Source organism: Ovis canadensis, chromosome 5 (genome assembly GCF_042477335.2).
Source record: "Ovis canadensis isolate MfBH-ARS-UI-01 breed Bighorn chromosome 5, ARS-UI_OviCan_v2, whole genome shotgun sequence".
NCBI classification, from domain to species: Eukaryota; Metazoa; Chordata; class Mammalia; order Artiodactyla; family Bovidae; genus Ovis; species Ovis canadensis.
The window spans coordinates 65,227,610-65,253,405 of record NC_091249.1 but is presented as its reverse complement, the minus strand read 5'-3'; the positions used below and the strand labels follow the sequence as shown (position 1 = coordinate 65,253,405).

Sequence of the window (25,796 nt, the reverse complement as noted above, 5' to 3'; positions counted from 1 at the left end):
GAGACCAGAGGTCTGCAGGCGGAGAAGGCAGGGCCAGGGGGCCTGGGCGACCTGCCCCTCCCCCACCTGCAGCCGCCTGGCTTCCCTCCTCTCAGCCTCAGCTCCTTCTTGCAGGCTCTGGAGGAGCCTCTGACTACTGACAGTTCCTCCTCTCCTCCTTCTGTCCCAGATTCCTCTGCCTGAACCCCAGTCAGGATGGAGGGCAGCCAAATCTGGGCCAGGGGGACAGAGCCAGATAGGTATAAAAAGCCTCCTCTCCACCCAGAGACCAGCCTTATGACCATGCTTCACTCTCACACAGCCCCCAAGATACAAGAAAAGGTTTCTGTGGTGGGGCTAAGGGAATGGGATGAGTGTGTGTTCCCAAAACAGCCACAGTAGGAGCCTCTTCCTTCTGGGGTTTGTGCACCATCCCCCCAAACCCCAAAACCTTCCTGAAATCTGGAACTGAGGGAGGAAGCCATTTGTAGCCAAAGCTGAGCCCTCCCCTTCTCTTCCCCGATCTCCTCCCACGTCATCACTGAGGAAAGTGTCGCAGAGAAGAGGGTGGGCTGGAGAGGCAGTCACCTACCCGCTGGTGCCGGGTCTCTGGGCCTGAGAGAATCGCCAATCCGTGTTGGGTGGGGCTTGCTGTGGAGAAAACAGAGGGAAAGTGGCTGAGTACCCAAAAGGGCTAAGGTGAGGGTGGGGTGGGCTCAAAGATGAATTATACCCTTAGGCCTCAGAGGTCTGAGATCCCAGAGACAAAGAAGTAAAATGACATTTATCCAATCTCAGTGAACAAACCCACGTTCCTTCCCTAAGCAAACTGCCCCTTCTTCCCTGCCCCCCACCTCAGAACTCTGAGCTGAGGTTCAAGGGGAACCAGGGTGCGTGCGTGCGTGCGTGCGTGTGTGTGTGTGTGTGTGTGTGCGTACTTTTGGATGAGAATTCCACCAGCCCTAGAAAGAATTTCATTCAGCTCCTCAGCTGGGAACAAAGCACCCTCTGCGGCAAGATGGCTGCTATTCCTGGTAACCCTTTTCATGCCAGGCTGGGCCTTTACACATTCAGAAGGACACCTCCTTCAGACCCTCTCTCTCAAGGATCCCTTCCCACAGCTAAATACATTATTAATTTAGGAGTCACGCCAGACTGGGCCTTTGCAGGGCATCCAAGCCCCAGGACACCTCTCACCCCCAGAATTCTGTGCCAGACAATGGCTATGACTAAGGAGGAGAGAACAAGGCTGCTCTGTCTGGGACAGAGAGAACTGCTGGGATGGAGCCCAGCAGAGATCAAGCTCCCACAGCCTCCAAGCAGAGCCAAGTCAATCTCCAGGGCTCCCAAAGCACAGATCTGTAGCCATCCCCCACCTGGATGAAGGTGTGGGACTCGAGCCAGCCACCTCACTTCCAAGTTCCTCCCAGCCTTGCCAGAGGGTGTGTTATCCCATCACACAGTCTCACAGAGCACTCCTAGAGCTGTTTGCTCGCCATTCTGGACTGCTCTGGTAGTTAATTCTCACACTCACTCCCAGGAGAGGAGAGAGAGGTGTGAGCATCTCCAATTACACTGGGGAGAAGGAAGACTCAGGGCTGCCAAATGACACACTCTAAGTCTCACAGGTGGCAGTGATGTGAGGAAACCCAGAAACTTAGCATTCCAGGTACCACAGGAGTCGCCAGCACCATTCTGCAGATGCCGTGGGAAGGGCACAGGGATGCCCAGCTCTCAGTCACAGTATTCTTCGACACAGCAGAATCTAAACCGAGACGCAGGAGCTATGACAGACCGGAGGACAGGACTGAGGAGAACCCACAGCCTCCATAAGGACAGCAGGTCCAGGTTTGTCCAGTTAGGGCGGCTCAGGGATAAGGAGCCCCAGCAGACTTTTCTCCACGAGCAACGCCCTAAAAGGGGAAAGAATGTTCTCCTTTGCCTCATCCCAGCAGATGTAAACCATCCCTCCTGTTCTCCTAGAAGTACCAAGTGACTGAAAGCACAGATTCTGGAGTTAAACAAATCTAGATTAGATCTTTGTCTATCACTTACCATGTGAACTTGAGCAAGTCACTTGACCTCTGTGAAACTCAGTTATAAGGGAGGGCGAGGAGTGCTAGTACCTACCCAACATAAGTGTGGGGAAGAGCAAAGGAGATGCTTTGGTTCTTAGAGGAAATCCGTAGTAAGGTTCTCTCAATCAGCTATCAGAATCCCATGGTGGTGTTGCTCCAAAATATAATTGGTTTGGTAGGGGCAGGGTGGAGTACAGACACATTTTGACTAAAAGCTCCTGGAGTTATAGAAATTTACGTTATTTTACAACAAACGTTTCCCCAAATATGAAAGCACCCTGCTGGTTTCTGGCAGAGGTCATGGTTTTCCAACAGCAGGAGAAGGAAGGAATCTTAGATACTTGCCAGAGAAAGGGCTTGCCAGAGTCTTAGATACTTTGGTGGCAGTTTATGGTGGTTTAGTTGCTAAGTCGTGTCTGACTCTTGCGACCCCATGGACTGTAGCCTGCCAGGCTCCTCTGGCTGGGATTTTCTAGGCAAGAATACTGGAGTGGATTGCCATTTCCTTCTTTAGGGGATCTTCCCGATGCGGGAATCGAACCTGGGTCTCCTGCATTGCAGGCAGATTCTTTACCAACTGAACTATGAGGGAAGCTTTGGTCACCTCCAAAGTCCCTGAAGTGGAGAAGGAAATGGCAACCCACTTCAGTATTCTCCCCTGGAAAAATCCCATGGTCAGAGGAGTCTGGTGGGCTACAGTTCATAGGGTGGCAAAGAATCAGACCCGACTAAAGCAACTGGGCACACAAAGCCCTGAGGGCAGATCGCTGGGCACACTGTGGGCACGACGGCACCAACGCCTCTGTCTTAGCGTCCAGAACCTAGGTGCTCCAGGTTCCCACTTCCAGCCATAGGACGGGTCAGTGGTGCCACAGAGGGCCGAGGCGGCCTGTCCTACAGAGGTCTGTTCACTTGTCCCAGGCCGGCCCCACCGCCCCTTCAGCCACAGGGCAGTTTGGCCTTCCTGGGCGAGACTTCTGGGCTGGAGGCGCCCACCAACCTCTGCTCAGTGTCTTGACCCAGACCGACCCACCAGCCTGTGGGTCACAGAGTCCCGCCCGCCCCGCGCCTAGAGCGCGCCAGTGGCTGCAGCACTAGCGACTCGGGCCACGAAGAGGCCCGCCAGGAGGTGACCAGTCCAGGCCGGGGCAGGGATAAGCGGGGTGGCCAAGACCCGGTGTCTCTCTCAGGTTAAAACCTCTGAGGCTGGCAGCAAGGTGGGAGGGAAGCTGTGAGCTGTCGGGACAGCCCTCTGTAAGCGGCTGGCAGTTAAAGTCGGTGTATGAGGACTAGGACGGCCAGGTGTGAGGGGCGTGCGCAGGTGAGGCGTGGGGAGCCTGTGCGCTGTGCATGGCACATGGGCCAACCACAGACGCGTTGGTTTGATGTGAGAATAAAGAGAGTTGTGAATCACAGTGAAGTCACCGGTCAAGAGAGTGGGAAGAAACCTAAGAAGAAACCTCAAAACCAGCAGAGCGTGCCCGCATTGAAGCCTAGGAAGGAGGCTGGCTGCAGAAAGGGATCTGTGTCTGCCTCTACCCAGACCCGGATCTGATGGAAAACGCCAGAGTGATCGCCAGATCCCATGCTTTTCTATCTGCCCTATCTTCTCTTCCCCCTCACCCACAGTCGCCATCACCTCCCCAGGCACAGCGCCCCATCCCTGCCTCGGCCACACCTCTGCTTCCGCACAATCAATCCATCCAAACAGTCCCGACATTCGACAGACATTAGAGTCAAGCCCCACCAGAGGGAGCGGATGCCAAGTTCAAAGTCCCTGATGTGGGTGGGCGGCGTCTCCATTTCCGCCCCCAAGGGTAGCGCAGAGCCCTCACCTGGCTCCGCTCCCGCAGCAGCGTGTTAGAGCGGGACCGGAAGGCGTCGGGCTCCGGCGCGAAAGCTGAGGGCTGCTGAACGCTGAGGGGCCTTAGAAAAGTGAAGTCACTGCCGTCGGAGGCTGGTGAAAAGCACGTCCTGTAGCAATGGCTGTGCGAGTCTGTGGGCCGCAGCGTCACCTCCATATACTTGAGTGTGCCGTCTGAGCTCACCTGTAGGTTGGGGCTGGATTGCTTATAGAACTCCCGGGAGGGCGAGTCCTGGCGCCCGCAGCACTGACCCCCACCCCCATCCCCATCCCCCCGAAGGCACTTAGCTGACAGAAAGGTGAAGGTGACTAAAGATAAGAGGCTGGTGGCCGCAAGAGCCACAATGAGGTAAAGGGTAAGGTCTGAACGCTCAGGAGGGTGTGTGAGGAAGTCCCTGGATTTGGGCATTTCCTCAGGGTCCTCATCTTCCAGAATCAGCAGTACTGTGGCTGTGGAGGAGAGTGACGGGTCACCATTGTCTCTCACCAGGACCACCACCTGCTGGGTGTCAGCATCATCCTCCAGTAAGGCCCGGGCTGTTCGCACCTCACCAGTGTGTGCAGATACCAGGAACAGCCCTGGGGCTGTGGACTGTGGCAACAGCGAATAGGAGAGCCAGGCATTGTGGCCTGCATCAGCATCTACGGCTGTCACCTTGGTGACCAAGGAGCCAGGAGGGGCAGAGCGAGGGAGACGCTGGGGGAGTGAGAATTCCCGACCCGGTCTAGGGTGCAGCACAGTTGGGGCATTATCATTCTGGTCCAGGACAAACACGTGGAGAGAGGTGTTGGCGTGCAACGGGGGAGAGCCAGAGTCTCGAACGCCCACCACAATCTGCAGCATCTGCAGCAGTTCATAGTCGAAAGTACGCTGGGCAAAGATCCGCCCATCCTCGGGGTTGACATACACAAAGGAGGAGGCTGGGGAGCCCTGAATCTGGTTCCCTACAATAGAGTAGGTAAGGCGGGCGTTATCCCCAGTGTCCGGATCGGAGGCAGCCACGGTGCAGAGAAGGGAGCCTGGAGGCCGGTTTTCTGGGATGTAAGCCGTGTAGAGCTGCTGGGTGAAGTAGGGTGCGTTGTCATTTACATCTGAAATGTTGAGCCTGATGGTGAGATGTGTGTGCAAGGGAGGCGAGCCCTCATCATGGGCCAGCAGCTCAATGATATAGTGGGATGTGGCCTCACGGTCCAAAGGCTGGCTGGTTAGGAGTGAGTAGTGGTTCTCAGAAGGCTTAATCTGAAATGGCAGGTCTGGAGAGAGATCGAGGCTCACTTCACCATTTCTCCCCGAGTCTCGGTCCCGCACATTAAACAATCCCACTACTGTGCCCACTGGTGTGCTCTCCAGGACAGGGTTGACCAAAGAGGCCAGTAGTACCTCTGGGGCATTGTCATTGGCATCCCCCACATCCACTTGAATCACACAGTGGCCTTCCATGGCTGGCTGTCCCTGGTCACGGGCTCTTGCATGAATTTCATAAAAACTTGACTCCTCAAAGTCAATGGTACCCAACACATGGATTGCTCCACTGCTAGGGTCTAGGCCAAAGAGGTTCCGCACTGCCTCAGACGTATGGTCTCCAAAAGAATAGTCTAGTTGGCCATTGGTGCCCTCGTCTGGATCAGTGGCATTGAGGCGGAGCAGCAGTGTGCCCACGGGTGCATTCTCTGGGAGTCCCACACGGAGAACTGAGGACTGGAAGGTTGGAGCATTATCATTGATATCCAGCACAGTGACAGAGATAAGGGTGGTCCCTGAGCGGGCTGGGACGCCCCCATCCACAGCAGTGAGCACCAGCTGATGTCTTGCCTGGGTTTCACGGTCTAGCTGCTGCTCCAGAACCAGTTCTGGGAACAGCTTCCCATCTTTTAGGGTCTTCACATTGAGAGAAAAGTGGTTGCTGGGGCTTAGAGTATAGAAGCTCACAGTATTGGTGCCCACGTCGGGATCCTGGGCACTATCCAGTGGGAACCGTGCCCCCAGTGCAGCTGACTCTGAGATGCGCATCTCCCGCTCAGGGGTGGCAAAGCTCGGAGAGTTGTCATTGAGATCCAGGATTTCCACCTCTACACGGATTAGTTCCAGGGGGTGTTCGGTCACCACCTGTACTGGCAGCAGGCAGCTGGTGCTGGCTGCACACAGGCTCTCTCGGTCAATTTTCTGATTCACTGCCAGGGCACCACTCATCAAGCTCAGGGAAAAATATTGCCCATCCTCCTCAGCGCCCAGCCGCAGCCGGCGGCTCAACAGATCCGTCACCTTTAAGCCTAGATCTTGAGCAACGCTCCCTACCAGCGTCCCTGGCTCAGACTCCTCCACCACAGAGTAACGGAGCTGCCCAGACACCCAGCCCCAGCAGCACAAGGACAACATGAACAGCACTTGCCATTTCCCAGCGAGCTGTGGGGGTGTCTTGGGCCCCATGACCCAGGAGTCCCTTCCTGGACACTGACTCTGTGCTGTCCTGTCTCCAAGGTAGACCCAGGGCTTGGAATGTAGCAGCTGAAATCTCTTATGTCTCCTTCCAGCCTCTTAAAAACTGCTCCGAGGTTTGTCTGCCTGCAGCAGTTCTTCTTAGTCACCAAATGGCGGGGGTGGGTTGGTGGGGAGGGGAATTGAATCTGAGTGGAGCTGGGGAGCTGGGGGAGGAGAGGCGGCCAAGAAGATCAGATCCCCCACCTCGGCTCTGATTGGCCCAAAAGTCTGTCTGCTCTCAACCAATTATAAAGTCTCCTCAGTCCTGGAAACCTTAGGAACCGGCGCTGCAAATCCATGTCACAGAAGCCTCCTGCCTCCCCACTTATTTCGTGCTGCAGGTTGATTCAGTTCCCTTGGCAGCAAAGTTTGACAGCTCAGATGGCGCTCAACAGGGAAGACAAAGTGGTACAAAACTTCTCAGGGTTCTGTCCCAGCAACTTCCTGTGTAACTTCAGAAACTCCCACTATTTCACTTGAACCATCAAAATGTTGTCCTTCTCCAGGAAGCAAAGCCCACGTTACCCTCTCCCTACCCCATCCTGCCAAACACTGCCAGAGTGAAAGAAAAGATTGGTTAGGACCCTTCAGAGTCTTGCTCGGACTCTCCAGCAGTACTTTGAGGAATGTCAATGTCATTGATGGCTATAAGGATTCACTTTTTCTGAGATTCCACATGAGCTATGGAATGGGCATCACAGCTTGCGGTGGGGGATGAGAACACTTCTAGGACTGATCCAGGTCACCCAAGCAAGATGAGTAGAATCTAGGCATGGCCTCTAGGCTTTATGGTTTCATCAATTCAGAAGAACTCTACTTAAAGACTCCCAGATTGGCTGTCTCCATGAATTCCTCAGCAGTAAGACAGGTTTTGATACTTAGTGATTTCACTTACTGCCTTCCCCACTCCCAAAGAGGTAATGTTCCTCTGCCCCAATCGACTGCATCTAGCTCTGATCCCAATGGGGACTTGATTGGGAGACCTGAAGACCTGGGACAAAAAGACCCCTGCTTCCACCTTGTCGCCTCTCTAATCCCTTGGCTCTTTCCTCTTATGTTTCAAGAGGGGCTTCCCTGCTGGCTCAGTGGTAAAGAATCCACCTGCCAATGCAGGAGACGTGGATTCGATCCCTGGATTGGAAAGATCCCCTGGAGAAGGCAACCCACTCCAGTATTCTTGCCTGGGAAATCCCATGGACAGAGGAGCCTGGTGGGCTACAGTCCAGGGTTGCAGAGTCAGATGGAACTTAGCGACTGAACACCAAACAACGACATTTCAAGCAGAGTCCCTTTCACAGTGGGTAAGGGAGTAGATGACACTGTGGAGCAAAGACATAAGTTTCCCTCAGCCCACTGGGGAATGGTAACCTAGAATTAAGGTATTCCAGACCCTGGCCCCTCATTCAGGAAGAGGAGAGAAAGTCACTACCTGGGTTTAGGTGCACCTCGTACACGAGAGCCTTCCATGTGCTCCACATTCCAGCAGCATGTTTCCACAACACCCCATCTCTTGATCACTCACTTTCATTTCTTACTCTCAGATAAGGGCATAATCCACCCCAAGTATTAATCTGTGAAAACTCCCTGGTTAATTCACAAAATGCTTCTAAAGCACATCATCTACCACACAGTTACCACTCACAGAAGTGGCAACATCACTACAGGCTCTTACAGAGAGACCAATATATTCTCTGCGATATGGCCCAGCCACATGCCTACATCAGAATAACCCTCAAGCATTGGCTGAGCCTGCAAAGGTCTCACCTCTAGCCCATAGAGAAGATCAGAGGGTGGGCAGCTTGGGCGAACGGGTTCCCCTGCCATAGGTGCACTGGGTGACTTCACCATCATGAAGCTATCACTCCGAGTGGGTGCAGAAGCCAAGGGTGTACAGCCATGAGAGTGGCCGCCCACATCGACAAACTTGATAGGATCATCTGACCCTAGCTGGATTCGGAGGATCCCACTGGAAGGAGGAAGCCCCTCCCTCCTTCGAGACCGGGTGAGACAGGCACAGGTGCCAGCAGGAAAGCAGGTCATTCCACAGGCAGCCCCACGCAGGCACTTCGAGATGAGCGCCACGAATGAGCCAAAGGAAACAAAGCAAATTGCCACCAGAGATACAGCCAAGTAGAGGGTCAAGCGGGATTCTCCTTCCCTTGGAGCCGAAGACTCTCGAAGATCAGGAACAACTGGATGAGTGTCTTCTTCCAAGGACACCAGGAGAGTGACGGAAGTAGACAGTGGTGGGCTACCACTGTCCTTTACCACAATGACCAGCTTCTGCGGCGGGAGATCAGCTGGGATGGGAACAGCTGTCCGCACCTCCCCGGCATAGCGGGAGACTGCAAACAGGCTGGGGTCTGGGGCCTCCAGGAGCTGGTACGAAACCCAAGCATTGTAACCTGAGTCCAAGTCCACAGCGGTCACCTTTGTGACTAGGTGGCCAGCACCAACTGACGGAGGCAGTGCTTGGGGACATAAGGAACCAGGCCGAGCCCTAGGGCGGAGTACAGCTGGGGCATTGTCATTGAGGTCCAGCACAAACAGACGAACTGTCACAGTGCTACTAAGGGGTGGGCTGCCCCGATCCCGGGCTTGCACCTCAAACTGCAGTGTCTGTGTTTGCTCATAGTCAAAGGATCGAGTAGCATGAACAGCTCCCGTCTGGGGGTTCAGGGAGATGAAGGAGGATGCTGACACATCTCGATTTCTGGGCTCGAGGAGAGAGTAGGAGATAAGTGCATTCAAGCCAGAGTCGGGATCAGAGGCCGCAAGGGAGCAGAGCAGGTCCCCTGGGCGATTGTTCTCTGGAACAAACACCTCATGTGACCTCTGGAAGAAAGAGGGTGGATTATCATTCACATCCGAAATGTTAAGGAAAATGGTCCTGTGGGTACTCAGAGGAGGGCTCCCGGCATCAGAAGCAGTGACCATGATATCATAGCTGGATTTGGCCTCTCGGTCCAAGGGCCCAGCAGTCACCAGGGAGAACTGATTCCTGAAGGCGGACTTGAGGGTGAAAGGCAAATGGTCGGGAATACGGAGGCTCACGTCCCCATTTGAACCTGAGTCAGGGTCCTGCACACTGATGAGTGCCACCACAGTGCCAGGCTCTGCACTCTCAGGGAGAGTCCCCAGCTCTGAGGTCACTGTGATGTGGGGGGCGTTGTCATTCACATCCAGGAGATCCACCCGAAGGCTGCAATGTTGCTCCATGGCTGGAGAGCCCCCATCTCGAGCCCGCACATCAAATTCATAGTAATTCTCGCTCTCAAAGTCTAGGGGTCCTTGAAGGGTAAGCTTTCCATTAGTGGGGTGCAGGCTGAAGAGGCTTCTCACACGATCAGGGGTGTGACCACTGAAAGAAAAGGTGACGTTACCACTGGGACCCAGGTCTGGGTCAGAGGCATTGAGCTGGATGAGCAGCATGCCGGCTGGCGCGCTCTCCAAGACGCTAATCCTATAGCTGGATTGCTGGAAGGCTGGGGCGTTGTCATTCACGTCCAGCACTGACACCCGCAGCTCTGCCGTGCCAGATCTTGGGGGGTTCCCGCCATCCACAGCAGTCAGCACAAGGCGGTAGTCTGACTGCTTTTCCCGATCCAAAGGTTTCTCCAGGAGCAGCTCTGGGACCAGGCTGCCGTCGCTGCGCTTCTTTACATCTAGGGCAAAGTGTTCATTGGAGCTTAGTCTATAGCTGCTGATGGAGTTGCTCCCCACATCTGCATCCTGAGCCTTTTCCAAGGGGAAACGCTGTCCTGGAGGAGCTGCCTCCCCAATTTCCAAGTCCAGCTGCTGCCGAGGGAATCGGGGGGCGTGATCATTCACATCCACAATTTCTACCTCTGCTCGGTACATTTCCAAAGGCCCTTCTGTTACAAACTCCAGGGGCACAATACAGCTGGCACTGAGCCCACACAGTGCCTCTCGATCGATTGGATTCTTGATGAGCAGGGCACCGCTGTCCAAATCCACACGGAAGTGTCTTTGGTTCACCTCTCCAGCGACCTGCAGCCTGCGAGCTGCCAAGCTCTCGGTATCCAGCAGGAAATCTTGGGCGACATTCCCCACAAAAGTCCCTTCCTGTGACTCCTCTGGGACCGGGTATCGGATCTGCCCACCAACGTAACCCAGGTGGCAAAAAAGGAACAAAAGGGTAGCCCCCCGGCAGATTTGTACCCAGCCTCTCACCTTGCCGAGCATTGCTGCTGCCCGCTAGTTCTCTATCTGGTCCTGAGAAGCCCCAGAAGCTGACCCGCCCCAAACAGCCACAGCAGCTGGAGACACCTATCTCCCTTTCCCCACGCCAGCTCTGGCGCGGCTGGGCCGGCGCCGCAAGGGTTACGCGCCGTTTTTTGCTGGTGGCGGGGTAGATTTGTCTGCCTTCCTCCACCCGATTGGCAGACAGCGACTCCTGGTCTCAGCCAATAGGCTAAGCAGAGAACGTCCCAATAGCAGCAGGGTTAATGCGACGCAGTATTGGAAGAAGGGGAAAAAAAACAAAAAACAAAAACCCACCTATCTTTTCGCCTTCCTCCCGCTCAACAGCATTTTCCCCCCATGGGTTATTACCTCTATAGAGAGGCAGACAACATATATGTTTTTGTTTTCTAATTCACCAATCCCCACCCCATCTTACCCCGCCCCTTTTCGGCGGGGAAAACAGCGACAGCCTGAGAGCCCTAGCAACCTGCAGCCCAGAGTGAGTAGCCATTTGAGACTGGTCACTTTGTTCAAGCCAGTGTTGTCATCCACCAATATTCTAAAGGAGTAGCTTCTGCCTCATTCTGATTGTATTAGAGCAACAGCTAATTAGATAGCACTGCTTTATACAAAAAACTCTGCCCCTTTGCAGATTATGCAGAAATATATCCATCTCTTTGCAGAAAAGGCTTACACATTAATGCAGCCTATTAAATTTATGCAGTACACATTTCTGTTGTAACAGAAGGCGCAGCAGAAACCAAACCTCTCTTACTCAGATAGTCACTGATGATATACTAAATTGCCATTCATTGATTTCAAGGACAGTATGGAAGGAATGAAGGAGAGGGGGAGAAGTCAGGAGAAGAAGATGTTCCAGATCAGTAAAGAATCAGCTTGTCTGGGAGACGCTAAGGACTAGCCAATGTTCACAGATTTAATAGCTTTCTTGAATGATTGAGATCAGCTACCAACAGCACCAGTGCCTACAAATCTCCTTTATTTGACGCCATGGTATGCTTGATATGTTGTTAATTACCAACTGTGACTGTTTCAAAACAGCAAGTTTTTCACCGAGCCCTAGGGGGCCTTTTGGCAAGGGAGACTTGATCTCACCCTCCCTGGAGCCTGGCTACCACCTTGCACAAATGCAGAAAGATTGTTCAAACTCACACTGTAGTTACCTGCAAACTGTAACTGGAGTCACAAACACGCCAGAATACAAAGAGAAAAATCTATCCTGATTTGCATGTGAGATTTTAAAAAATTCATCTGAATCCTCACCTAGGCTGCCAATTATTGTTGGTGGTAGTGTTTAGTAAAGTCGTATCTGACTTTTGGTGACTCCATGGCCTGCCAGGCTCCTCTGACCATGGGATTTCCAAAACCAGTAGCAAAACCAGAGGTTATCCTCCCAGGTGTTTTCCCAAGCCCTTGATCTTCAAGAATATCCTTTCGATGGTGAGGCCAGCAAACAACATTTTGGTCTCAAAGGGAGGTATCTGCTTTCTGTGTTCTTTCATCCCCAAACACCTAAACCTTCTCCCATGAGAATGACAGGTGTAAATCAGTCTGACTTATAAAGTGTTTATGCCAGGATTCACTATCTCAGTAGAATGACACCATCTTGCCCCCAAGCTGCCAGCGGGGAGGGGTAAGGAGGATCATTCTTGACTCATTCCTCTTCCATCTTCCCTTTATCATGTCAATGAATAAGTGCTGATAATTTCACTATAGTTACGTCCCTCCATCTCTACTTGTCACTGTGCTGGTTCAAGCATTTCTCAATCTTCTCAAATACTATAATAGCCTCCTAAATGTTCTAAATGTAATATAATAGCCCCATGTAATATAATAGCCCCATGTTACATTACAGGGCTTCCCGAGGTGGCTCAGTGGTAAAGAATCTTCCTGCAAATCTAGGAGACATGGGTTCAATCCCTGGGCCAGGAATATCCCCTGGGAGAGGAAATGGCAACTCACTCCAGTAATCTTGCCTGGAAAATCCCATGGACAGAGGAGCCTAGTGGGCTAAAGTCCATGGGGTGGTGAAGAGTCAGACATGACTGAGTACGTATGCAAATCTTCTTTAGTGTCCAGTCCCAACATCCCCAATCCATTATGATGACTTACTTCACCATTCTTGCCTGGACAATTCCATGGACAGAGGAGCCTAGCGGGGTACAGTTCATGGGGTTGCAAAGATTCGAACATAACTGAGTAAGCACACACACACACATTTGTGGCTACCAGGATAATCACTCCAAAACAAACAAACAAAAACTCTGACGACATTTTATCAGTTCAAAATTCTGCAATGACTATCATGGATACAGCATAAAATAAAAAATCCTTGGCATAGCCTAAAGGTAACTCAAGATTTAACTCCTGCCTACTTGCTTCACTTTATCTCCTGCAAAAGTTGTTTTACAAATACACTTTAAAGTTCAGCAATAATAAAAAAAAACTTTATCCCTCCACATAGAATTTCCTGCAAGGGTCCCTCTCTACTCGCCTTTCCCCTTTATTATTTGATAAACTACTACTCAACTTTCATCCTCAGATCAAGCATCATCACCTGTATGAATTCTTCCTGATTTCCCCAGGCTGACTGGAGTGTTTCTTCTCCTTTGCTCCCATTGCTTCCTGTATTATATAGATTTCCCTTATCATTTTTGTGGGTGTGTGTACATGTCTGTCTCCTAAGGTACTCCGTGTGCCATAGGAGCAGGGACTGTGCCTTTTCATCTTTTAAACTGTCTGGTACATTCACCAATACATGGTGAATTAGTGCTATTATCACTTGTTAGTTCAACAAGTATCTATTGAATGCTCGTACTTTATAAGTATTTTATATTGAGTATACATTTTATATACATTACTTTTCATTCTCACACAATTTTGGAAGAGTTTATATTTGAGAACACAAGCTCAGAAATGTTAGGAGACTTGTGTAAAGTCTATCAAGTGCAGTATTAGGGTCTCCCCACTTTCACCTCTGGTCTGTCTAGAAAGAAACAAAATCTCTTTCTGTAACATCTTAAATCATTTTCCTAACAGTGCGTCATCCCTGTAGCCATCACCTGACCCTTTTTGCTGGCTTTAATATCCAAGAACTGACCTCTTATAGATCTCAATCCCTTTTATTTGCAAGTTGACACCAAAACAAACATATCTATATTATTAATACTTGAACTGGAGGATCATAAAGCCCAAATCCTATATATCCTAGACTTGACCTTTTTATGCCAAGTGTGTGATTCTCCTATCTCTAGATTTTTAAAACAGGTGTATTGAGCTACATAAGTTATCCATTACACCATACAATTCACCCCTTTAAAATGTACAATTCAACGGTTTTTAGTATATTCACATATGCTAAAATGATGCAAACACCACAGTATTATAGGAAAATGTTTTCACCCCTAAAAGAAACACCACATCCATTGCTGAGCTCTAAATTTTTAAAGAAATAGTTGCCCAGGGGCTAGTGGTTGAGGAAGATTTTTCTCCTTAGATGACTGAAATATCTCACATCTTCCCTACAGTGCTTTCCTAGAGCTATTCTATATAATACTTTTAGGTTGAGAAATAACATTATAGAATTTTTTAAAGTTCAGTCTGGCAAAACAAGGCTGGCTGCTGGTTCTGTGAACTTCAAAATAACACTTCGTTTCAAAAACATGCTAATTGATGGACAGGCATATCTTAGGGCAATGCTTTTCAAATTTGCCTTCACACTGGAATCACTTGAGGACCTTCAAAAAATATCAATGCCTGTGTCCCATCCCAACAGACTGCTTTAATCCATCTGGGATGTGGCGTGGGCTTCAGGATTTTTAAAAGGTCCCTAGGTAATCCTGGTGTGCAACCATGTTTGAGAACATCATTCAAAGGAAAATGCCCGTTGTTTTCCAGTCTGACCAGAAAAGCAGCAGCTGCTTCTCTCTGGCTTTCATCCTTCCTTAGCCTTTCCATTTATGCCTCTGCTTTGTCTCCAGGTTAGTAGCTAAAGAATTTTTTGGAACTATGACACAACAAACACTGTGCATATATTGCATCATGCACTAATCTTACAAAACTCTTGCTACTTCTTTTCCACATACTAAAAATGGGGCTAGAAAATAGATTAACTTGGCCATGGACTCATGGATGGTAAGTGGTGGAGCTTCTTATGTCTAACTGCCAGACCCAAAGGTTGATAGCAATAATACACTTATTAGTAACAAAGTTATAGTTGTTCTCCCACAGATGGAAGTATGTTTAAGCTGCACTCCAAAACAAAGGCCTGGACACTATCCTGAATAAATGAAAGCTTTATCTTTTTTCTCAGGGTATGAATTTGCCTGTCACACTACATTTATACTAAAATAATAATAATAATGGTGAAAGGATAGGAATGAACACTTAGGGCAAAAAGAACTTTCATTTTGTACTTTATGTCCTTCTGAATTTATTTTCAAAGTAAATATTACTTTTACTTTTATAATGAATGGTGGTTACCTTTGGATTTGGGAATAAAATTAATTTTAATTTTTTCTTATATTTTTCCATATTTTCCAAATTTTCTATAATGCACATGTAAGTAATGTCCACATAATTTCCTGTAGTGTCCTTGAAATAAAATTTAAAGGACTCTAGAATTTTATTTCTTTCATAGAAAGCCATCTGAGAATGAGGAAGAGGATCTGTCCAATCAAAGGAAAATGATCAGCAAACCATTAGTTTTAATGCAGATGTGGCAATCATTTGAAAGATGGACAGATGAGGTAGTCTTTATACTCCTAGCAGCTGCTACTGGCTAGAGGTTTCCATTAACTTGTACTCAATGCAAATGATACCAAGCTAAGCTCTGAGTGCTGAGATGGTGAGTTAAAGCTTAATGGCCCTTTAGCAGGATTGGTTAGTTGCTATGGCAAGTGAATGCTGAGGGTGTGAATTGTGTCCACAGATGAGTGAATTAACTCCACACTGTGTGGGACCACAAAGCACACTCTAGCTGGGCCTTCTCCCTCCCCCAAAAGGCACAACGTTTGATCTACGAAAAGCCAAGTAAAAATGTGGATGCATCATTAGGAAAACGTCTTGATCACTGAAAATGAAGATGGCTACATACGTTCCTAGAAGTGATGCAGGAATCAAAAAGCATTCATATCATTCCAGGGTGACTTGCTAACCCTTACCTGTCCAGGAGGGGAGCTCTCTGCACCCAGCACTTGCCTATAGAACACTGGATCAAGGCTCCGCAGAGTGTTCTGGCGGCTGGCCAGGGGGCTGGCAGCGCCAGGTTTCTTCAGCAGTGGGTCACTGCGTCTCGAATCAGTGGTGAGGTATACCTGATGGTAAAGGTGTGGGGCCATCAGGCCTCCCCGCACAGCGTCTGCGTGCAGAGAGGGCCCTGGTGTTCGGTACAGGGAGCTCACAGGGGCTCGGTATAGGTCCCTGGATTGCTTCCACTTGTAAACTTTGAATATGATCACTCCTAATACTGTGACTGCGAACCCCACGGAGACCAGGATTAGAGAGAGAAGTAGATAAAAGGTGAGATTTTTATTCTGCTCCCTGGGGGCAGAGCCAGCAGGGAACTCAGCCAGGGCTTCAGGAGATTCCTCAGTTACTGACACAGTCAGGGTCGCAGTAGTGGACAGCGATGGCTCCCCATTGTCTCTGATCAATACCGTGAGAGTCTGCCTGGGCGAATCTGTATCCTGGACTGGGCGGGCAGTGGTGATTTGACCCGTGTGAAGTCCCACAGCAAAAAGGCTCTGGTTGGGGGCTCCCAAGAGGTTGTAGGAGAGCCAGGCATTGTGCCCTGAATCTGGGTCCCAGCCCACCACCCGTGTGACCAGGTAGCCAGCAGCAGTACCTCGAGGCAGCATCTCCACTGAGCTCTGGCCAGGCCGGGGGTATAGGACCTGGGGGGCATTGTCATTGCAGTCAATGACAAACACATTCACACTGATGTTGGTAGCCAGGACAGGAGTGCCCCCATCACTGATGTGCGCTGTTAACTCAAACTCACGGCGATCCTCATGGTCCAGGGGCACTAAGGATGACACGACGCCACTGTCACGATTTATCGTAAAATAGCGACCCACTAGGCCTATTTCAGCTCCTTGCTCTAAGAGAAAGAAGGAAAGGCGAGCATTCTGTGGGGCGTCGGGGTCCCAGACACTTAGGTTTAGTATTGAAACACCAGGCAGGTTATTTTCCTCAACGTAAACATTGTAAGAAGACTGGGAAGATTGTGGAGGGTTGTCGTTGATGTCGGACACTTGCACCCGCACTGTCGTGAGGGCTGAGAGGGAAGGGGTTCCCGCATCTCGAGCCGTGATGCTGAGGTTGTATTCTGGCACGGTCTCCCGATCCAGGGCTGCGCTGGTTTTCAAAGTGAAGTAATTCTTGAGGGAAGATATAAGGCTAAAAGGGAGACCTGGTGGAACCTCGCATGTCACCAGCCCGTTCTCCCCAGCATCCAGATCGGTCACGCTGAGCAGAGCAATGACAGTTCCAAGAGGGGCGTCCTCGGGGACTGGGCTGTACACGGAGGTGACTGTGATCTCCGGGGCATTGTCATTTACGTCCACAACCTCTACCAAAACTTTACAGTATGCTCCTTCGGGACTGGCGCCTTTGTCTTTGGCCTGTATGTAAATCTCATGGAGTTTGGCGTCTTCAAAGTCCAGCCGACCCTTGACTGTCAGCACCCCGGTAACAAGGTCCAAGGAGAATAGTTCCCGCACGCCAGCGCGGTTGTGGCTGCTGAAGGAGTAAATGATTTCGCCGTTGGGGCCTTCATCCAGATCCGTTGCACGGACTTGCACCACGCGAGTGCCTGGGGGTGCATCCTCCAGGACACGCACCCGGTACAAGGACTGGTTGAAGGTGGGCGCATTGTCATTTGCGTCCAGCACAACGATTCGAATAGGAAGGCTGGCGGAGCGAGCCGGAGTTCCTCCATCCAACGCCGTCAGCACCAGCTGGAGATCTGGTTCTCGCTCCCGGTCCAGGGAGCGCTCCAGAACCAGCTCCGCGTACTTAGTGCTGTCTTCCCGCGTCTGCACTCGAAGCGCAAAGTACTCGTTTCGGCTCAGCTCGTAGGTTTGTAAAGAGTTGCTTCCCACATCGGGATCATGCGCGATCTCGAGCGGAAAGCGCGTTCCCGGCACCGTGGCCTCGCTAATCTCCAATTTCATTTCCCGAGTAGGAAAAGAGGGATTGTTGTCGTTGATGTCTTGGATCACCACTTCCGCGCTGAACAACTCTAGCGGCCTCTCCACTACCAACTCCAGAGTTATGGTACAGGAGGGCAGGGTCCCACACAGCTCCTCTCGATCCAGGCGGTCATTCACGAACATCTCTCCGGTCTCCCAGTTCACCTCAAAGAATCTTCGGCTAGCTCCGGACACCACCCGGAGCCTGCGAGCTGACAGGCTGCCGAGATCCAAGTCAAGGTCCCTGACCACGTTCCCCACCACGGAACCCTTCTCTCTTTCCTCCAGGATCTCATAGCGAATGACCGCGGCGGAAGCCTTGTGCAAGGCACCCAGAAGCAGCAAAACTCCCACCACTCTCCCGGTGCTTACCAGTCCGCCCCTCCAGGCCTCTGGGACCATCTCACTCAAAGACAGTTCCTCTTAGGAGGGTCCAGATCGTCCCGGCTTCTTTCCCGAGAAACTTTCAGCGGGTTAGCGCTCGGGCGCTGGGCTCCGAGTCGGACATGGCTTTCTGGATGCCGCTGATTTGCTCGCCGGCTGTTCAGTCTCGGCCTCATCCCCCGGCGCCGAGAGGGGACGGGCCGGGGCCAGATCTCCAGCGTCTCCATTGGCCGACAGCGGCACGCAGAGTCCCAGCCAATAACTGCACGAAAAATGCGCCAGCGCCGGACTCTCCGAGCGGGACAAGCACTAGCGCTGGGAACTTCTTTCCTTTGGCTTTCTTCCAGAGTTTACAGCCAGAGCTCCTTGGCAGAAGCTGCACATCCGAAACCCACCTTAGCTGGAAAGCCAACTACCAGGTGATGAAGCTTGCCTTCCTACAAGTCTAAAAGCCAAACAAAGGCCTGTTAAACATTTTAACCGCTATCTTTAATCTCTAAAACGGGGTTCAAACCTAACCAAAAAACAACACAACGTTACCTGGTCTACTGGAGGACTAGGTAAAACTCACCTAGCTGGACTCTACTAGTAGAGAGGCGTTTAGCTTTTTTTTTGAGGTATAATAACAATTTTAGTTTTCTTTCTTAACAAATGCGACTGTAGCATTCCGGTCAATTCCCCAGTAGAGAGAAATCTACAGGAGCTACCACCGTTTGGTTTAACTTTGTTTTGTGAAATTTAAAAACATAATTCAGGTATCTTTTTAAATTGAATGTTATTGCGTAGTTCTTATTTCTTCACAATGAGGGAGCAATGTGAAATTTTTCTATCCTATTTGTCCCAACAAGCATAATCTCAATCAGAAAGCATAATTTCTAAAGTTTTCCTTTACTTGATCAATCTGTTTCTCAAGATCATGAGGCATGCCACAAAAAGACGTTGCATTGCTAATAAAAGATAATATCCCTTCTTCACTATGCCCCCCCCCAAAAAAGAAAAATGACCAGGTTTTATTTACCACCTGGAACATTTATAAAATGATTGGGATATCCAAAATATAAAACCTTTAGCCAGGGAATAAAGAGTCTGAATTTTTCTGCATTTAAGATTGTAATCAAACAAAACAGTAATGACTAGGATAATGAATAAGACAGTCAACTATAAGTTAGAACCCAGTCATACATCCTTTGAAAACAAACTACCTTCTAAGGGTTCCTGTGTTCCTATCCTATTAAATCAATAAGGCAGATAAAATTCTGGCATCAGAGTAAGTCAATGATATATATCTCCCATAAAAAAGAACACAGTAATGTCATCTGCAGCATCAGGGATGCAACTAGAAATTTTCATAATAATTAAAGTAAGTCAGAGAAAGACAAATATCTTATGATGTCACTTATATGTGGAATCTACAATGCGGCACAAATGGGACTTTCCTGGTGGTCTAGTGGTTAAGACTCTGCACTCCCAATGCAAGGGACATGAGTTCGATCCCTGATTGGGGAACTAAGATCTCGCATATCAAATAAAAACCAATAAAAAATAAGGCATGAATGAACTTATCTACAAAGCAGAAACAGACTTGCAGACAGAGAGCAGACTAGTAGTTGCCAAGGGGGAGGGAGGAGGGATAAAGACCATCTGGAGTTTGGGGTTGGTCTATGCAAACTACTACATTTAGAATGGATAAACAATAAGGTCCTATGTGTACAGCACAGGGAACTATATCCAATCTCCTGAGACAAACCATAACAGAAAAGAATATAAAAAAGAATGTATACGTGTAAAACTGAGTCACTCTGCTGTGCACAGAAATGAACACAACACAGCAAATCAACTATACTGCAATAAAAAACAAATGCATAGCCTTTGTATCTGGCTTCTTTCACTTAGTATAGTGTCAAACCCAACTCTTAACCACACCCTCAAAAAATGTTTTCTCTCCACCCTTCCTCATCTAATAAGGGCCACTTCTAGTCTAGTCAGAAATTCTCAGGTCACGCTGGAAGCCCCATCAGCAGTCACAGGATGGACAGCCAGCCAGCCATGGCGATCTTTGAGCAGCTGGACTACATCATCAATGAGCCTTCTCCCAAGCTGCACAACGGGCATGTTCACCCAGGACTTCCAGGAATTTGTAAATAAATGCCTGATTAAGAACCCAACCGAGCTAGCAGACCTGAAGATGCTCATGAACCACGCCTTCATCAAGCGGTCTGAGATGGAAGATGTGGATTTTGCTGGCCGGTTGCCCGTAGAACACGGAGGCTGAACCAGTCCGGCACGCCCACACAAACGCCATGAGTCGATACTCCCACTACAGCTACCGCCACCCACCCAGTGCACCCTGGCCCACCACTCCTGCCACACTTTCCTTTGGGACACACATGTGGTCCTTGGATCCCCGGAGGCCGAGGCCACTGTGCTGTCTTCTCAGAACCTGTTTCCTTAGGCTTAAGGGTGTGTGTTGGGGGGAACAGGGAAAGAAAAAGGAAACATGCCCCCCCAAAATAAATTCTCAGGTCATTCTTGGGACTTCCCTGGTGGTCCAATGCTTGAGAATCTGTATTGCAACACAGGGGAAGTGGATTCAATCCCTAGCCCACTTGCCACAACTAGAGAACGCCCTCAGGGCTCAAGGAAGACACATGCAGCCAAAGTAAAAAAATAAGAACTAAATTCTCAGGTCATTCTTAACATCTTTCTCTATATTCCTACATTTAATTCATTACCAGTTCATGTCAATCCTTACTACTTCCAAACTATACTCTGAATCTATTGATTACTTTCCCCTTTACTGCTACCATCTTAAATACTGTCAGCTTCCCCTCCGGTCTTCTTACTTCCTCTTTCACTTTCCCTAAACTCCATTTTGCATGTGGAAACCTAAAGAATCTTTCAAAAATATCTATTAAATCTTTTCAAAAATATCTCCTTACTAAATACATTGCTTGGTACCAGGACTGGCTACATAATTTGCAGGACCAGTGCAGAATGAAAACAAGGGAACTCCTTGTTTAAAAATTACTACAGGGGGAAAGTGCAACTACCTGTTGAACCACCACTGATAGGGTACTAGAACTAGTATCAAAAAAAGATACTGCACGTCCAAAGACAAGACGCTGCAGCCAGATGACAGGAGGGGCACAGTCACGATAAAATCAAATCCCATACCCCGTCAGTGGGTGACCCACAAATTGGAGAAAAATAATACCAAAGAAGTTCACCCACTGTTGTGTAGGTTCTGAACCCCATGTCAGGCTTCCCAGCCTGGGGATCCCCAGGGAATCTGGCTTTGAAGGCCAATGGGATTTGATTATAGGACTTTCATAGGACTGGGGGAAACACAGACTCCAATCTTGGAGGTCACAAACAAAATCTTGCACGCAACAAGACCCATAGGAGAGAAGCAGTGACTCCACAGGGGTCAGAACCAAAACTACCTGCTAGTGTTGGAGGGTCTCCTGTGGAGGCATGGACTGGCAGGGGCTCACCACGGGGCTGGGGGCACAGGCAGCATCAAGCTGGGAAGGTCCCCCTTGGCATAAACCCTCTTGGAGTTCACCATTAACCCAACCACAGAACCTGCAGACCCCAGGGCTGGGTCACCTCAGGCCAAACAACCATCAGCGAGAGAGTGCAACCCCATCCATCAGCAGATAATTGGATTAAAGCTTGACTGAGCAAAGCCCTGTCCGCCAGAGCAAGACCCTGTTTTTCCCATGGCCAGTCCCTCCCATCAGGAAGCTTACACAAGCCTCTTAGCATCATCCAGAGGGCAGACAGAAGAAGCAAGAAGAAGCACAGTCCCACAGCAACTAAAACAAAAGACATATTACAGAAAGTTAATCACAATGGAAAAGCACAAAGTTATGTCCCAGATGAAGGGACAAGATGAAACCCCAGAAAAACTAAATAAAGTGGAGATACACAACCTTCCAGAAAAAGAACTCAGAATATTGTTAGTAAAGATGATTCAGGATCTTAGGAAAACAATGGAGATGTTTACCAAAGACCTATAAGAACTAAAGAACAAATAAGCAGAGATGAACAATACACTAGAAAGAATCAACAGCAGAATAACTGAGGCAGAAGAATGCATAAATGATCTAGAGAACAGGATGGTGGAAATCACTGCCATAGAACAGAATACAGAAAACAGGATGAAAAGAAATGAAGACAGCCTAAGATACTGCTGGGACAACATTAATCATATCAACATTCACATTATAGGAGTCCCAGAAGGAGAAGAAAGAAAGGACCTGAGAAAACATTTGAAGAGAAAATAGCTGAAAACTTCCCTAACATGGGAATTCGGCTTCCCTGATAGGTCAGTTGGTAAAGAATCCACCTGTAATGCAGGAGACCCAGGTTCGTTTCCTGGGTTGGGAAGATCCCCTGTAGAAGGGATAGGCTACCCACTCCAGTATTCTTGGGCTTCCCTTGTGGCTCAGCTGATAAAGAATCCACCCGCAATGTGTGAGATCTGGGTTCAATCCCTGGGTTGGGAAGATCCCCTGGAGAAAAGAAAAGCTACCCACTCGGTATTCTGGCCTGGAGAATTTCACACACTGTACAGTCCATGGGGTCACAAAGAGTTGGACATGACTGAGCGATTTTCAATTTCCCTAACATGGGACAGGAAATAGTCAACCAAGTCCAGGAAGCACAGAAAATCCCAAGCAGTATAAACCCAAGGAGGAACACACCAAGACATACAGAAATCAAACTGATACAAATTAAAGACAAAGATAAAATATTAAAAGCAACAAGAAAAAAAAAGACAAATAACATACAAGGAAACTTCCATCAGGCTATCAGCTAATTTTTCAACAGAAATTCTACAAGCCAGAAGGGAATGGCATGATATATTGAAAGTAATGAAAGGGAAGAACCTACAACCAAGAACACACTACCCAGCAAGACTCTCATTCACATATGATGGAGAAATAAAAATCTTTCCAGACAAGCAAAAGCTTAGAGAATTCAGCACGACCAAACCAGCTTTTACAATGAATGCTAAAGGAACTTCTCTAGGCAGGAAACACAAAAGAAGGAAAAGACCTATAGAAAATAAACCCCAAACAATTAAGAAAACGGTAATAGGATCATACATATGGATAATTACCTTAAATGTAAATAGATCAAATGCACCAACCAAAAGACATAGACTGGCTGGTGGATGAAGACATGTGCATGTATGCACTTCCACTTACCACATCACTCTGCTTGACCCCCCAAATTGTATGTAATTATTGTATATTGTTAGGTTAATCATGTTCCCATTATGACTTACAATTGTAATTATCTTATTTTTTGTCTGACAATTGTGAAAACTGATAAACATCTTTCACTATTATGATTATGTAACTATTACTCACATAATACCATTGTATGATTGGTGAAAAGAAAAATAAAAGAACCCTATATTACCAAAACTACTATTTAATAGCAAAACCTGTAATCACTTTAAAATCCAGATGCATACCAGAATTATCTTGAAATTTTTTGAAAAATACAAATGTCCAGGTATTGCTTTTTCTTCAGAGCTCCAGATATGTTTCTAATGAGCAGCCATGTTTAAAAACAACTGAACTATATGATGATCTTTTACTTTTATCTAGTTTGTTCACTTTTTCTATTTCATATTCAGTATTCAGGGCTACCATTTCATTTAGCTTATGTTTTCCAATTTCTCCATCTCTTTTTTATGCTCTTTCTCAAGCTTCTATCAAGATACAGTAGAAAAGCTTTTGTATACACATATATAAATAATATGTATAATATATGTATTTTAGAAAACTTATGAATTTTTGCCTAACAAAAATTTATGACATTTTGAACCCACTTGTTTGACTTAGTATGAGTAGAATGCTAGATTTCTAATTTTAATAGATATATAACAAGCAACAGAAGTTTACTATATAGCATAGGGAACTATAGTCAATATCTTATAATAACCTATAATGGAAAGTAATTTCAAAAATAATAGACATGTATACATATAACTGAATCATCTTGCTGTGCACCTGAAACATTGTAAGTCAACTATACTTCAATAAAATACATATATTAAGAAAAAAGATTTCTACAGGGCTTCCCTGGTGGTCCGATGGTTGAGACTCAACCTGCCAATGCAGGGAACATGGGTTCAATCCCTGGTCCAGGGAGATTCTACATGCGGGGGGGTCAACTAAGCCCATGTACCACAGCTACCGAGCCCGTGCTCTGCAACAACAGAAGCCACTGCATTAAGAAGCCCAAGCACCACAGCAAAGAGTAATGGCTCACTGTGACTAGAGAAGGCCCATGTACAAAAAGACCCAGCGCAGTCAAAAACAAAAATAAATTTAAAAATTAAAAAATAAAAATTACTACAGTTTCAAAACGTTGACAGCAGAGCGTTAAACCAAATGCTAGGCTCTTCAAAGAATGGGGACCAGTATGACTGCACAGTTCACATATCCATGAACATGGCCTTGCCTGGCACAGAGAAGTATTGCCTAATATTATGTTTTAAAATATTAGATAACTACCTAATATTATTTACTCCGAAAGGATCAATATCAGAAAAACTTACTCATGGTACTATTAAATTAATAAATTCAAGGGAAAACATAGGTATTATCCTCTAAAAACCCAAATATCATCTAGTAATCTTTTTTTTTTTTTAAATATTAACCCTCATAGTCAACGGAAGAGTCTGAAATGCAGCACTTGGGCGTGATCTCAAAAATTACTAAATGGTCTCAGTTTGTTTCCAAGGCAAACCATTCAACATTACAGTAATCCAAGTTTATGCCCCAACCACTAATGCTGAAGAAACTGAAGTTGAATGGTTCTATGAAGACCTACAAGACCTCCTAGAAGTAACACCAAAAGATGTCCTTTTCATCACAGGAGACGAATGCAAAAGTAGGAAGTCAAGAGATACCTGGAATAACAGGCAAGTTTGGCCTTGGAGTACAAAATGAAGCAGGGCAAAGGCTAACAGTTTTGCCAAGAGAATGCACTGGTCATAGCAAACACCCTCTTCCAACAACGCAAGAAATGACTCTACACATGGACATCAGATGGTCATACCGAAATCAGATTGATTATATTCTTTGCAGCCAAAGCTCCACATGATCAGCAAAAAAAAGATTGAGAGCTGACTGTGGTTCAGATCATGAGCTCCTTATTGCAAAAGTCAGGCTTAAACTGAAGAAAGTAGGGAAAACCACTTGATCATTCTGGTATGACCTAAATCAAATCCCTTATGATTATACAGTGGAAGTGACAAATAGATTCAAGGGTTTAGATCTGATAGACAGAGTGCCTGAAGAACTATGGACAGAGGTTTGTAACAATGTACAGGAAGTGGTGACCAAAACCATTTCCAAAGTTAAGAAATGCAACAAGGCAAAATGGTCGTCTGAGGAAACCTTACAAATAGCCAAGAAAAGTGAAGTGAAAGGCAAAGGAGAAAAGGAAAGATATACCCATCTGAATGCAGAGTTCCAGAGAATAGTAAGGAGAGATAAAAAGGCATTCTTAAGTGAACAATGCAAAGAAATAGAGGAAAACAACAGAACGGGAAAGACTAGAGATGT

General features: G+C 47.9%; 1 protein-coding gene across 25 annotated transcripts in view; it reads right to left on the bottom strand.

Annotated features, from left to right (window-relative positions):
* The window catches only part of LOC138440417 (protocadherin gamma-C4), a 166,580-nt gene that overhangs the window by 14,615 nt on the left and 126,169 nt on the right, over positions 1 to 25,796 (bottom strand). For 21 of the 25 annotated variants that reach the window (XM_069589891.1, XM_069589902.1, XM_069589892.1 and 18 more), the window contains one exon: positions 572 to 630. In XM_069589891.1, coding sequence (XP_069445992.1) covers positions 572 to 630 — 59 coding nt within the window. Of the gene's footprint in view, positions 1 to 571; positions 631 to 3,892; positions 6,384 to 8,164; positions 10,648 to 15,789; positions 18,437 to 25,796 lie in introns of those variants that run through there. The other 4 variants (XM_069589883.1, XM_069589907.1, XM_069589882.1 and 1 more) reach the window with 4 other exon arrangements.